This window comes from Conger conger, chromosome 13, assembly GCF_963514075.1.
Source record: "Conger conger chromosome 13, fConCon1.1, whole genome shotgun sequence".
Taxonomy (NCBI): Eukaryota; Metazoa; Chordata; class Actinopteri; order Anguilliformes; family Congridae; genus Conger; species Conger conger.
In genome coordinates, this window is record NC_083772.1 from 29,278,517 (window position 1) to 29,294,983 (window position 16,467).

The following is a 16,467-nucleotide window of genomic DNA, read 5'->3' on the forward strand; positions in this document are numbered from 1 at the left end:
TGTGTGGGGTGGAATCAGAATGCAACTCAGTTCCCACACAGAACAAACAATGTTAGCACTCAGCTTCTATTCTGTGATGGTAGAATGACAAGGAACAGAAATGCACAATGCTTCATGTAAAAAAAATTGCCATGTTTTAGCTTGAGGAAAGAAGTTTTATTGAACAGTTTGGTTCCTGGAATAAATTATAATTTCCTGCATAATTTATCATTGGATATTTTACATTTCATATTATAATATTTGAATGGTTTATGGTTTAAGATTTCTGTGTGAAGGGAAAGACTCGAACAAAGAACATATAGAACATCTTCAAATGCATTACTAATTACTGACAAATACATTTTCTGCATTTAGTTAATACAGGGCTTTAAAATGCCTTCCAGCTTCAGCTCTGGAAATTCAGTGGTCCAGTGGCCCAACATCTAAATAGATAAACATTATCTCTAGCCATCTCTTAAATGTTTCTCATACAAAATAAATATAATCAAAGTTTACACTTTTTATTTTATTTTGCCATCATTTTCTTCTTGGTATTCTTTTCTGGTCTCAGAAGGATTATATAACACTTGGGAGCAAAGATGCAAAGGAGGAGTGCATAGCTTGAGGCCAGGATTGCAAATATCTCCACAGCGACAGTGTATTTCCCTGGGGAGCTGACATAGGCGGGGACAAAGGTGATCCAGACGGCGCAGAAAATTATCATGCTGAAGGTGATGAACTTGGCCTCATTGAAGTTGTCTGGGAGCTTCCTGGCTAAAAAGGCCAGCAGGAAGCAGATGGCTGCCAGCAGGCCGATGTAGCCCAGGACACAAGCAAAGCCAGCCATTGAGCCCACATCACACTCAAGGATGATCCTGGCACTCTGCCCCTGTATCTCAGATGGGACGGGAGGTGACAGAACCAACCACAGCACACAGATGAGCACCTGGATGGAGGTGCAGAGGGAGATGGCCACTCTCTGCTGCACCGGGCCAAAGTACTTCATGATGTTGCTGCCAGGGACTGAGGCACGGAAGGCCACCAGCACCACCACTGTCCTGCTGAGCACACAGGAAATGCAGAATACAAAGCTGATCCCAAACAGCGTGTGGCGCAGCATACAGGACCAGGGGGAGGGGTGACCGATGAAGGCCAGCGCACACAGGAAGCAGAGAGAGAGCGACAGCAGCAGCAGGAAGCTCAGCTCTGCATTGTTTGCCCTAACAAGGGGTGTGTCCCGGTGGAAAAAGAAGGTGGCGAGGACACTGCCTGTGAGGACCACCCCAGAGACTGAAATAGCAGCAAGGACGATCCCCATGGTCTCCTGGAAGGACAGGAACTCCACCTCCTTTGGAATGCAGGCAGTTCGAGCAGCATTTGACCAGAATCGATCTTGGCACTTCTGGCACTCTGTTGAACCTTAAAGATTATGTAGAAAACCTAAGCAAAAATGTCTAAGCCAAGACCAATGTGGTTCACTAAGGAGTTTACAATTACATGAACTCACTGAGCACTTTATTAGGAACACCTGTACACCTACTTAACAATGCGATTATCTAATCAGCCAAACCTGTTCCAGCAGTGTGATGCATAAAATCATGCAGATACAGGTCAGGAGCTTCAGTTAATGTTCACAGCAACAGTCAGCCTCTATAGTGAACTGGTGAGCAGCAGTTCTGTGGACGGAAACGCCTCGTTGATAAGAAAGTTCAATGCCACAGCCTATTTGAGTATTGTTGCTGACCGTGTGCATCCCTTCATGGCCACAATGTACCCATCTTACCATGGCTACTACCAACATGATAATGCATAATGTCACAAACCAAAAGTCGCCTCAAACTGGTTTGATGAACGCGACAATGAGTTCAATGTTCTTCAGTGGCCTTCCCAGTCACCAGATCTGAATCCAGTAGAACACCTTTGGGATCTGGTAGAACGATTATTAGCATGGGCAGCTGACAAATCTGCAGAAATTGTGTGATGCAGTCATGTAAGGACATGATTCAAAGGAATGTTTTCAACATGTTGCAGAATCCCTGCCACAAAGAATTGAGGCTGTTTTGAGGGTGTTCCTAGTAAAGTCAAATGTCAAATTCATCTGAATATACTTTTTTTTTTTAATCACAAAATAGTTATTTTTAGTGTAATATATTTTAAATAACAAAACTACATATATAAAAATAAAAAAATTGATGTAGGCTACAAGTCCCCACTCATCCAACCACCCACCCACTCATCCACCAAACACATCTGAAGTCTTAGTCTTTTGTGCACCTTACTTAAAAGAGCAAGTGCAGACAGTGTACAGTAGCCCATTTTGTTCACACTTTATGATAAGGAATTTGTTAATATGAATTAAAGATATACTTATACATTAATTAAGCATGAAGTCAACCTTTCATGTATCTATATCTATACATTTGCAAACCATAGGATCATAATTGGTTAACCACAAGCAATAAATTGACTGTTTTATTTTCATTCCTATGTGACGAATGTAATTGTTAACATGTATGATGTACAAATACATAAAGCTGTACAGATTAACTTCTCAATAGTTACTTAATTAACAACATTAGTTAATGCCAATTAATTTAACATTATTGTAAAATGTTACCCCAATGTGCGTGGCAGACAGAGCACTACATGAGACGTAAGACGGTCCCTGCATAGCCTGTCCCTAACAGTCATTCAATTTTATACAAAGGTTCTTACTCATACTCTTTAGATGAAGAGTACTTTGGTGTAGAAACTTTTGGTGGTGGTGGTTACAAAACAAACAATGCATTTCATAGCAATTAATGTTATTATGAACACAAACATAATAGTTGACACTTTGTAGAAGTCTGTTCACGCGACAGGACAGTATTCAATGCTGAATTCAAGTTGATTGGCTGACTGGGATGCCCCAGCCCAAGGGGAAAGCAGGTCAGTGAGAGACTGACACATGTCATCATTACACTGACATTTAAGGTGACAGCACAGGCACATATCGACATAAAGAAATGAGACATTAATACATGATTTAGCATGAGTTTGTAGTCCGTAACACACTTTTCAATTATCACTCGCCATTCGTCTAACTTGGGCGATTGGGCGACCTTCATTTCCAGTCCTGGAAACATGCTGCCTTTAATGTTATATTCTTGTGTTCTGTCTGTTAGTTTATCATTGTCTATTATTGTTTTTTTTTCATTTATTCTTTTTCATATTCGTATCTGGTGTTCTGTTTATATTCATTAGTCTTTGCTCTCATCTTCACTTGTGATGTCTGAGTCTGAATGTTTACAAGCCAAGTCACTCCCCTGTCTGCATGCTCCACTATTCGGGTGTTTACGGTAGTTCCGGGGTTCAACCTTCCTTACAATTTTGCATTCCTTACTTCCTGCTTTCTCTCCATTTCATGTTTGTAGATAGCACTAATATACTAATCCCAACTAACATAGAATTTGTACAGGACTAATTATACTAACACACTAATATGTTCATCTAACTAAAAACTAACATTCACTAGTTTTGGGTATTTGTAATTGAAATCACATAACTAACTTACTAACGCATCTCCCGTTTCAATTCTGTTCTGTGCCTCCCTATTCTATCATTGATTACTTGCTTAGTTTCAGCGAAGTATTCACAGCTGTCTCTCTGTATCTCTACATCTACATGAATCCAGTCCACGTTTTCGTTTCACCCTCGTTATTGTGCCATTGACCTTTCATGTGTCTCGCCTGATGTTTATTTGTTAGACCGCCCTCACTCCCTTGCCCCGCCTAGTTTGTCTCATTCCCCTGTGTATTTATACCTGTCCTTTTCAGTTTCTCCTTTGTAGTTTGTCTTGTCCTTGTTTTTTGAGTCCCGAGCGCTTTTTTCCTTCACCCTGTTCTAACCCCCCTTATTCCCAAGCCTTGTTTTCCCGAGCCCTTGCGGCATTCTGCCTTGTTTATTTTTGTCTCTGGATTTCATGTGTTTGAGCCCTGCCTGATTTCTGTACTCTTCTTTTGGTTCTGCTTTTGTACTTTTGTCTGTGGACTGCCCCCTTGGTTTTTAATGCACTTTCATGACTTTTGCTAAATAACAGCAGGACACACAGATGTTGACTGACAGGACATCAGCACAGATATTTTCTGTGCACACATCTGACTGGCTATATGTTACAAATGTTTGTATTAACAGGCCTGTGTAACAAAATTACCATTCTGTTCACCCAATCTAAAGTATACAGAATGCCTATCAACAGGTCAGTGTGAAGATTGTCCTTGTTGGAGGCCCAAATTTCAACTGCTAATAAAATGCTCCTGGTTTACAAAGAAAAAAAAGACATACATTATGTACTTTATGCAGGTGTTGCAAATCATATTATATCACAATTGTTAAAAGTTGTTAAAAGAAAGAATAGTTAATCATACCAGTGGTGTTGCTAATCTCTCCTGCTGCACATGGTAAGCAGTCAAAGCAGCAGATGGGCTTTCCTTTCTGCACAGCCTTCCGAGTGCCTGGGGGACAGGGCATGCTGCAGACGGACACAGGCACCTGTATGCATCCAACACAACACACAGAACATCACTCTACCTCCATACCATCACTCAAAAACATTGTATCCCCTCAACAACACAGCATGTATTCTCAACTGTATTCACATATATTCAAGCTGACCACTTAATGTATTATGTGGTAAAACGTTTGTGTATATCCCACATGTGATCCATCAATATCACCAACCCGGCTGAAAATTCCAGCTGGGATTCTACACTGCTTTAAGATGGTTTCTAGTTGGACGTAGGTGGTCTGTGACTCGTCAAAGCAGGTCTCTAGCTGGACCAAGCTGGTCAAAGCTAGTTAAGCTGCTAAATTAAGCAGGTGCCCTTAGGCTGGTCAGCCGGTGAACAGCTGGTTGACCCTCTAAAAGTGTTGACAATACAGATTGTCTCATGGTGACATAAATTCAGACTAAAAGAGAGATAATGTCATAATTGTGCCAAGCAAAAACTGAAAAAGACGAGAAGTTGTACCCAAAAGCTATGTGCTAAAGAAAAGAATGATTGGAAAATTCACACAACCACCGATACCATAATCTTGACCTATGCACTGACAAGGCTTCCAACACACAATGCAGTAATACCTGCTTTGGGTACTGCAACTATGGTGGTCTACTTTAAAGGGCTTACTATTATACAAATGGATGACTGTGTAAAAAATATCACTGTCATATTCAATGTATGACAATGTAACAAATAGTTATAGAGGAATATCAAACCCCATTTCTTTAAATCAGTATACACTCACCGAACACTTCATTAGGTATTTATTATTTATTATATCTTATTATTGAGGCTTCTACTGCTGTAGCCTGTCCACTTATATTATGATGTATTGTGTGGTCAAAGCTGCTCTTCTGCTACTGTTGTAAGGTGTGGTTATTTGTGTTACTGTCACCTTCCTGTCAGCTTTGACCAGTCTGCTGCTCACCATTCTTTGCAAACTCTAGAGACTAGTGTGCATGAAAATCCCAGGAAATCAGTGGTTTCTGAGATTACATTTCATTACATTACATTATTGGCATTTGGCAGACAAAATGCCAATTTGGTCTGCCAATTTCCTCAAACCACCCTGGCTGCCACAAACAATCATTCCTAGTCACTTCGATCACATATTTCATGGTTGATCTGAACATTACCTGAAGCTCCTGGCCTGTATCTACATGACTGTATGCATTGCAATGCTGCCACACAATTGGCTGATTAGATAATTGCATAAATAAGTGTAATAAAATTAAAATGTTCCTAATAAAGTGCTCAGTGAGTGGATATCTCCATATCTTAATTAAAAATTAATTAATATTATGAAATTAGATTAATAAAACCACTGCGATTTCTTAATCTTTACTCATTAAAATGTGACTTTTGCTCAGAGCAAATTCCGGCCCATCATTCAAATTGAAACGAGGTGATAATTATTTTCTGGCAGGGGAGGGACGATGCCATGTGTGCGAATGCCAACTGTAAGCACGATACAATGACATCCCAAAGCAGAGGCTATTCACTTCTTTTGAAGTAAGCATTATGTATTACGGAACACGTTTCATTATGGAAAATGGTACAGATGACTGGACGTCATGATTAAGTGCATTTCTTCTTTGTGTACTGCAACTTCTCCAGCTTGGTTTCAATATTCAGCAATATGTGCATTTTAAATTCCCACACTCTCACCATTGCATCTCAAAATAATACATACATGATGTGTAGTGCCGTAGCCAGGATTCTAAAACTGGGTGTCCTCGCACAATCAATATTAGCATACTGTATCGGCGTTCAAGGAAAAAGCAGAAATAACTTAGCTAAACAGACCAACTCCAAGAGCTAGCGTGTTTCTTACGATCATATTGGTAAATATGTGTGCTGTATTGCAACTTCTCTCCGTCTGAATATTCAGTAATGTGTGTTTGTAAGTTACCACTCTGTTCTGAATTTATGAACGATTCTAACCATTACATCTCAAAATAATACCTCTGAATTTTTGCCTCTGAAAGTCATGCACGCTCTGCGGGATGGACATTGAGAAAAAACAACACTCTGTGGAAGTGCAAAGAGTGTGATGTCCCCCTCTGCTTGCAGCTAAACAGGAACTGCTTTGTATGTAGTTTAGTTTGAATAAAATGTTTTTGTTTCTGTCTTCTAAATGGCTCACTGAGTATTGCTTTGTGGCTTTGTCTTTTATTTATGAAATTTTTTTTTTTTCCAGATTTTCCCCTTTTTCTCCCAATTTGGTAGCCAATTGTACCTCGTCTGATTCAATTGGAGGTAGTTGTATTAGATGTACCGCCCGTACCCCGTCCCTCGGCGGCCCGAATGAGAGCGACACGCCTTCTTCAAGCCGTCTCGTCTCATGCCCGTTGCCGTGATTCCGAGGCGCCTGAGGTGCTTATTGTGCGGCGATCTAATAACCCTGCCAAGTCCCTCCCTCTGGAGCAGCGAGCCAATTATTGCTGCCCCACGTGAGCCGGCCAAACAAGGCTTTGTCTTTGAGGTAAGGAGCAGTCAGGCTAGGTGTGAAAAAACTTACTGTTACTTACATTTTAAATGTGAATTAATTTTGCCATTACATTTTGTAATTAGACTATTTTTGACATAACAAATCAGTTGATCATTTTTTTATGAACTATTGCTTTAAGGCTCATTGCTTTAAGGCTCGATTCATTTATTTCAGAACTGATTTAGAGTATATCTGTAATGTCTATGTGAGCCCACAGAAAATATTCATGTGGGTTGCTCTGCTAAATCATACCATCCTCATATAATAATTTTATAACGATGACATAATAATAATAATAATAATAATAATAATAATAATTACACATTGTATTTATAATTGTGTATAGCACTTTTCAAGAACCCAAACACGACACAATCGGGGGGAAAAGGACAATTACGATGGTGACTGACAATATGATTCTGATTATTTTTATTTATTTAAACAGGGAGGACTCATTGAGACATGAGTCTCATTTTCAAGAGCGCCCTGTTAACAAAAATCAGTAGAAGCGGTACAATATGACAGGAAATAAATTTAAAATAGAACTATACATTCAAAAATCGAAACTAATACAATATAAAAGTCAAATCAATCAAATCAATATTCAAATTCTACAAAACATGTACAAATATTCTCTTCTGTGATCTAATTGTACAGTTGTGTGTACATCGATTTTCATGGCTGCTGCCATTAGTTCAGATATACACTATGTAATTTGTCATTTGAAGTAGACCACCATAGTTACAGTACCCGTAGCAGGTAGAAGCCTTGTCAGTGCATAGGTCAAGATAATGATCTCTGTGTTTTTGGGTTGAATTCCCTGTCTTTTTCAGCTTTTGCCAACCATTATGACATTATCTCTCACTTTAAAACTTTTTGGTTGAATTTCCAGACTTTTTTGACCGGAAGGTAATCTATATAATGAGTGGTTACCCTGACCGATGATATCTTGTGTTTTGTGAACGTAAACCATTTTGAAATCTTCGTTTTGCAATATTCCACTTGTGGTCTGAAAAAAGTAATTTTGCCATAATAACTTGAACTAGTTATTATGAATGACTAATATAATTTGAATTTGACCATTTAAAAAGAAAAGAGAACCGTAAGTAGTTTAAGGTATGAACTTTTGTTCGTACCTCGGTTAAATGAAAATACTGCCTGCTATTCACATTCCTTAATGTCAGTAGGCAGCAGAGCCGTTAAGTTCTTTGCTGTTGTGACGTCACGCTAATTAGTTTTTCTGAAATTTTGGCTCCATATGGCTCTGGCAATGTATAATTTTATGTTCCGTGTTCCGTGTTCCGCATAATGAACGGCTGGCATTTACACTAGAACAGCAGTGGTAGGCCCTTGCCTCAGACAATGTCATCTTTATGGATGCTGTCAGTAAGTGGTCTGTAGACTGTCCTCTATAGCACAACTCTGTGGCTTTTACAGTGGGAAATGTTCAAATAATGCATAAATTACCCTGATTGAGATCATGTGAAAGATTTATACAGGAGTTCAAAAATGATGAAGATGGTTCTGTGGTTAAATTTATGGCATGCTAAATAAATGGTTCACTTTACCTCATTCTGGCCACCACCCCAGAGTACTCTTTTTACATCGATGTCAAACTTGCTGTGAGATCCATCCACAGAGTCAAAATGTCCCACCTCAACAAACTCCACTGTCCCCCGCACCCCAATTTGCCAGTTAATGAGGTCATAAACAGCCGGTGGTTCACCGTTCTCATCGAAGTTTATGGCTTCTCCCATAGCTGTGGTGAAGTTGACGGTTTGGATGTAGTGGAGAATCTTCCAGGACAGGGAAGATCAGGATTTGTTTAACAAAATTGAACATATAGGGTGAAAAATGAAAACTGTTAACTTTACAGTGAATTCTTAAAACTATCAATGCACTAGCAATTTAAAATTAAACTATGTAAAACTATGAAACTATGAAAGACTATGAAAAACAAGCATCACTTCAGGAAAAGCATATACAATATAAGGAATATTAATAACCCTGCCACACACACACAATTTAATTCCACAGTTTATCAATGTAAAAAACAAGAGTTTAATTTTTTTAACCTTTAAGAATGGTAACCGTTTAAGTAAACCCTTAATCAACTGGAAGCAAAATGCTTTTTTTTAAATGGCACAAAATTATGGCATGAATATTATTTATAGATTATCTAAGAAACATTTATCAAACAAGTGTTCATGAATATTTGTAAATGATCACAAAATCTTAAATATGAATATAAATTTCAAACAAAATCATGATTTTCAAACTGAAATATCCCACTCATAAGATATTAATAGACATTAATTTATCATTTTACCCAATGTAGACAAAATTATGATTTACAAATTGTAAATATTCTTTAAACAAATCCCTTACTTATGAGCTATTAATGTACATTAATTTATATTTTTACCCAATGTGATATTTGTATGTTGCTTGTTCTTACCTGCCAGGGCTGGAGGTTGGTGACATTTGGACAGCCCCCTTTTTCAAAGGGGCCATGCCCTGGTTGGCAGGACAGCATGTTGTGAATGGCATGTGCAATGGCATACACAGCCTTGTACACACTGTAAGTGAATCTGAGCTCAGAGACGTCAGTATAAAAGCTCTCAACATTGTCCAAGCTCTCAGAACCTGTGCACTTGGGTCTGGCTGATGGAGAGGGGCTGGGGTCACTAAAAGAGCATCCAAACATAGTCTCCCAGAATTCCTGCACAAAGGGGTCGGAGGGCAAATCCTTGGGCTGAAAACTGGTAAGAAAATACCTGAGACCCCTAATGTTTCCCTTGCGCAAGGCAAATCCTAAAGTCCCTCTCAGTGATGGCAGATTATAAGGAGAGGATATGCGGCTGGAGGTAATCCAGGACTCTGTGGCAATCCACTGCCTGTCGGTGATGTTCTGTCTTACCACCTCCCTCAGGAGGACTTGCATGTCTGCGACAACGGCAAAAGTGACGATAACTTTGGCTGTGGAATGCCTGAGCGTCTCCACGATGCGTGGAATGCTAGTTTCTAAGTTGACCTTGGGGATGACTTCAGAAAAGGCCACACACACCTCAGAGTTCTGCAGCTCCTCCAGCAGATGCTGGATCCCAAACTTGCCGTAGTCACCATCTCCCATAACCACACCGACCCAGGTCCAGCCAAAGAGGCGCAGCATGCGTGCTATGGCCCTGGCCTGAAAGGCATCGCTGGGCACAGTGCGGAAGAAGGTGGGGTACTTTTGGTTGTCTCCCAGGCACGCACATGTGGCAGAGTAGCTGACCTGGGCAGCACACAGATCACACACCCACCTGTCAGCTTAATGTTACTTTTAACCTGTCTTTTATTACTTTTAACAAGTTTATTTCCAGTAAACATGAAACAGAAAACAAGCACAGGGTCATACAATATCAATAGAAAACAGCGGAGAGGCACTTAATCACTCAGAGCACATTTGGTGATATGAGTCATAATGGTTTTTTTTAGCCCTCTGTGACTGACTGGGTCACCAGCGGGTAGTAAGGCACTCCTCCTAATCAAATGTTAATAAAATTAAAATGTATTAACGCATTTTCATTCAGTAAACTGTTTTCCAAAACTAAGACTCTTGCAGAGCTGAAGGTCACACTACTATTTTATTCTAATAAAGATTGAGGTCTGTCATCTTTAGGGCATATAAATTAGTGACCTGTGGGCACACCTCTCCCCATCTGCCATGCATCTACCACATCTGTATCTGACTTTGAACTGATGTTTGTAGGAGCTAGGACATTTAATTTGCCTAATTCACATTTTCTCTATCTTCACTTCTTTTTCTAGCCGCTCCCAATGGGGGTCTGTTTATAATTATGTAAATATTTTAGGTTTTCTGTGATATGTGATATTGATGTGTCAGAAATGTTAATACAAAGCCTTGGACCATATTTGTCTCATTTTGAGAGGGCAATTTCCACGTTTTTTGTACTAGCCCTATAAAAGTATAAAAGTCTATCACTGAATATCTAAATTTCAAAGTCAAGGACCAACACCAAACTACTTTATATTTGTGCATAAACTTGATGTGAACTTGTGGACATAATTTTGAGCTTTCCCCTAACTCCACCCAGATGTCCTCAAGTGTCCGCTAATATAAAACTTATGCATACCTTTTTGTCCAGACACATGATCAGAAAAGCTTCTTTTTCAATCAACAGATTTTTGATACAAAATGTAAAGAAAACAAAAATTCACATGTGTTTTATACACATATGAGAGTGCGTTTTTATAAAGCATACCCAAAGTGTCCAAAAAGCTCTGCAAAACGATTACTCACCCCAATGCTTTTGAACCACCCTGCATCCCATTTAAAATGGAACTTTATTTCAAAATTAGGTTAACCAGAGACCTGTTAGCCCTGTTAGCCAGTACAATAACAAGTTTATCTATGTCAAGTCCAAATCCTGTAATTGTCTGTTACGACCTCATAAGTCATGGACATGCGGTTGGGTTTTAGGAGGCAAACAAACATAAAATTATTCACAAAAGTACAATATCAGAATTGATACAGAGCACTATGATGTCCGCTGTACCACCAAATTTCAACTCACAAAGATTTTCCTGCAACACAAATGCCCATAGGATGGTTCCACACATCAAGGTAAATGACTGGTCAGTGGTTATAATCCCGGTGTAGCCACAATAAGCAGGGGTTGTCTCCTGCTTAGTCTAATCAACTGTACATCACTCTGGATGCCAATAATGTAATGTTATGTATTAATTCTGCTATGTGAATGCAGTGATATTCCTAGACTGTCCGTCACCTGAATAAGACATATGAATATACCTTGTTGGAAAAGGTAGGAAACCATGCACAAGGAGCTTACCATCTTTTAAATTAGTTTGGTACTGAAATGACCTATCAATGCATTTAGACAACAAATGCATTGCAAAGAAGTAGTTCAAGTACATTCGCTTAGGTATAGTTCACGAAAAAAATGGCTGAACGAATTACAGAATGAACTGCAACGTTAGTTAGAAAACAGTCGTAGCTACATACCCAGATGGGATATTTGGTTCCGTAAATTCTATAAATGGTTACATGAACATGACAATGAGTTCAATGTTCTTCACAGGGTCTTCCAGTCACCGGATCTGAATCCAATAGAACACCTTTGGGATGTGGTAGAAGGGGAGTTTTGCAGCATGAATGTGTAGTCACAAATTTGCAGAAATTGCATGATGCAATCATGTCGACATAGCACATAATCTAAAAGGATTTTTTTCAATATATTGTGGAATCCATGCCACAAATAATTGAAGCTGTTTTGAGAGCAAAGGGAGGCCCTACACAGTATTAGTAAAGTGCTCCTAACTAACTTTGACCCCGTTCAATGTTTGCAAACTTTGAAGCTGTGCATGCAAACTGGTGACAGCAGACAGACATTTTAAGTGCTAGCTAGTAAAACAATATTGATGACTCATCAGGACAGTTGCTCAAACTACTATACAATTTTATCGGCACAAGACTAGGAGCTACGTAAAAAAAAAAAATAATAATAATAATAATAATAAATAAATAAATAAAAACTTACACCAGCAACGGAATTAAGTTGCCAGAACCAGGGACTTTTTAACACAAAAGTATCTCAATTTAGTCAACATAGCCAGATCAACAAATCCAAAACATGGCAATCATGGAGCAGGTATCACAACACTGGTTACAATCTTGCTCTGCAAGTATTTGTAACAATGACCCAATCACATAGGGAGAGAGGCTCAGTTTAGCGCCAGCCTACATATCTGCCATTTTCTGGATGATTTTGGTTGGTTTGTGAATTTGTGAGGGCATTTTGAGTGATTGAAATGGGATTAAGAATTTAGATTATTTTCTTCGATCCTTTAGCCTACACAGTTGTGTTTTTTATATTTTCTCACAAGAGAATTACACAAGATAAGCTAGGATAAGGTTGCCTATTCATGAACCTTTCAAACTCATCGGAAGAGAAAATAAAAACAGCTGATAAAGTCCATTTTACACTGATGTCAAGGGGTATGGACAACTAATTCTGTCATATTTAAAAATACTATGAATTTTGTTTTCATTTGGCAAATGGGAGAACTACAATGAATTTTCATTTGTCTGGCTTGTACCCTGAGAAGACAAAAAATGTGATGGTTTCCACATGCTTTTAAATTCTGAAAGGGTTCTGACAAGTAGGCTATAGCCTCTGTATGGAAAATGAAAAGTCAAATGGATTTTCCATTTGTCAGGCAAGCGAACATTAAGTATAATTCAGAATTTAGTGGTTCCAACAAACAATATTCTTGTTAAGTTGTTCAGCACTCTGAGTACTAAAGACAAGTAGTATTGTGTGGTATAACCCCTCACTTAACCTACATATGAAATATATTTTATGTGATTTTAATAATATTAATAAGAATGACAATTATCAATTAAATTGCCAAATTCATGGATAGGTCAGTCTACAGTAAACAAACATGAAAATGCATATAAATGCATCAATTAAGAATCCGACAATTAGAATAATGAATGAAAATCATACATTCTGTATTGAATGTAGGCTTACTACTTCTAATTTACAAAACATGAGACATTCGACAAGACATTAAATTGCAAATACCAGAAAAGAGAAACAGATAAGCCAGACCATGCCACAGTATTTTCCCCTTCCACTTTCAGTGCCACAGGAACAAGGTAAATAAGCTGGAGAACTGACAGTGAAGGAACCACGACCAAAATAATTGTTCTCCACAAATCCAAATTCGAACACAGAAACTTTTTCTTGCGGCCATCTTAAATACCTTAACCAGGCTACCCATTGACACTTGCCCTGATTGGGTGATGATGAGTTTAGGTGTGGAAGGAAGGGGGGGGGGGGGGGGTCATACCCCTTTATGGCTAGAACTAGCCTATCTAAGAGGATAATGTACTTATTAATTAATTTTGATTAATTTTGAAAGCAGGGCTAAGCACCATTATGTTATTCTGAAAAGTCTTTTTACTGAGACCAAACATAAATGTGTTAGGAGGTAATCCTGATTAGCTATTGAATACCTCGAAAAAATGTTTTTTACTTCTGCTTCAAACAACAGAGGTCATATTTGTAGATAGTTGTTAAATCTGAGCAGTCATAATCTCCACCTACATATTCCATATAATAAAACCAAGTTGCACCGGTTCAATCTGGAACTGCTTCTTGCAATGCAGATTTTGAGCCTTCTGAACCTGATATTTACCATTGTCTTCTGCATGAAAACAGACAATGCAGATCATTTCTACTCTCCTGGGAACTAATCTGGTGGCATATTATGATGGTTGGTGAGTTCTTTAAACAATGAAAATTGCAATTTTTAAACATTGGTTTCACCAATGTTCCGGCTAAATAGGAATTGCACCATGAAATAATTTTGGGCCACAATAATCAAAATCCATTTCTCACCATGGGGATGCTGAAAACTCCCAGGGTGCGAGCAATTACGATAGATCCGGAGGAGAAGGCATCACCAACAATGACAGGCACCTCGGGAGTGTGGCCACAGCTGGAGCCCATAATGACAGGGTCCTTCCCTGTTACTAGTCCCAGCGCAGCATCTAACGTTGTCCTCGCTGCACGACAGGTGTCAGCCAGGGCATACCCCAGGGTGAGATTGGGCAGCAGTTGAGGGTTTCTGTTTATCTCTTCCACTGCAAAGATCATGGTCTGCAGGCAACGATATGAATGCAAAAAAAAACTGAGGGAGTGAAAAAAGAAACGGAGAGATGAAAAAGGGAAAGGCTTGAGTAAAGTGAAAGAGAGCTATTGATTTTGGCATATATTCACAGATAGATTTGCATACATGGTCTGTGAATAACACACTCTACATATGAATGAAGGTTCACCTCTATTTACCTCTGACACTGCAAAGGTGCTGCTCGTTGTGTGAAGTCCAGGTTGGGCTCAGGTGCCTGTAAATGAATAGCGAACAGTCCTCCAATGATCACATCACCCTCTTTATACACACTTTGAGAGATCTGACTGTCCAGAAGCCTGCAGGAGGAGCTTGCTGTTCCACACACTGCTCCAAGGACCAATGACACCCACAGCCATAACCAGGTATGAGCACCCATCTTCTGCAGTAGAGAGAGGAGTGACAGAGAGATGAGGGAAGGGGTTCTCCTACTGAAATAGAGGGAGGCTTCCTTATGTAGGGCTCAGTCCCTGCAAAATGACAAATAAGTTCAGTAATTGTGTAAACCCTGGTGGAGCCCAGTTAATGGTCGGGGCCTCGACCCAAAGGGAAACACCTAAATCACCTTGTTTTTTTATCTGAAGGTAATTATTTCATAAGACCCAGGAGTCTGGTTCTGATTCTCTCTGTCTAATGTGCACTGAGTGCTGTTTGTCTTCAACGCATGTTTTTCCATATCAGGCCTTTAACTTCTCCAGTACTTTCCTTTACATCAATGGTTCCCAAACTTGGACCTGGAGTACCCTGGTGTATGCTGGTTTTCATTCCAACTACAGTTGCAATCCAGGAATTTTAACAAGTTTCTTTTCTTTTATGAAGTGCTTTTCATCTTTAGATGGATTACTTACCCTCTAAAAGCACATTTGTCAGAAGCTATGCATACTATAAAGTATAAAATGCCCATGTTCATCTTGTGATTATTGTGCTGTATTGCAAACAATGCATATGTTTGACAGAAAATTGCATATAAAGTTATTAATGAATTATAAATTATTTTTAACTGATCAAATTAAAGACTAAGGTGAATCAGTAGGCTCCAAACTGGTGAAAGTATGGACACCTATCCACCAAAAGTAACAATTTGGAAGATAATGAAGAATGCTAAGACAAAGAAAAGTATAACAAGGCAAAGCAGCATTGTGTTGATGTGTTTAAGAAAATAAAATTAAAAATAAAATTAAACAACTACCTAATTTCTGAACCAAATTAGGTTGTGCCTCTTGCCTCCGAACCACACTTGCATGCAAAACACAAAAATCGTCAGCCTCGTCGATTCACCATTCTGGACCAATATACATGAAAAATCTTTTGGTACGGCACATGCGCTATTCCAATTAATCCCGAAAATCTCATTAAAATCTGTGTGGTAGTTTTTAATAAAAAGATGAGTGAAAACATTGTTTTCAAAGAGAATATTTAATTGAATCAGCAGCCTGCCCACAGTGGTACATGTTGTTTATAGTAGACCACCATAGTTACAGTACCCATAGCAGGTATTAATGCATTGTGTGTTGGAAGCTTTTTCAGTGCATAGGTCAAGATACTGTTCTCGGTGCTTCCTGTCTGTGAATTTCCTGTCTTTTTCGGCTTTTGCCAATCATTATTTTGGGGTTTTTGGGTTGAATATAATTATTAGTCGCATACATTTTTATTTGTCTAATTAATGATTTAATTTATTAATTTTATTTATTAATATATTACATATAATACACTGTTTGCCCATTGCCAGCCAGAAGC

The 16,467-nt window shown here is 38.8% G+C and overlaps 1 protein-coding gene across 1 annotated transcript; it reads right to left on the reverse strand.

Moving 5' to 3' along the window:
* Nucleotides 1-505: 505 nt before the first annotated feature.
* Nucleotides 506-15,109, reverse strand: LOC133107528 (extracellular calcium-sensing receptor-like). The gene is made up of 6 exons (XM_061216516.1): nucleotides 14,892-15,109; nucleotides 14,442-14,733; nucleotides 9,467-10,285; nucleotides 8,577-8,804; nucleotides 4,386-4,509; nucleotides 506-1,398 (listed from the first exon to the last, which is right to left on the reverse strand). Exons 1-6 carry the CDS (start codon nucleotides 15,107-15,109, stop codon nucleotides 506-508), a joined length of 2,574 nt encoding a protein of 857 aa, XP_061072500.1.
* Nucleotides 15,110-16,467: the final 1,358 nt, after the last annotated feature.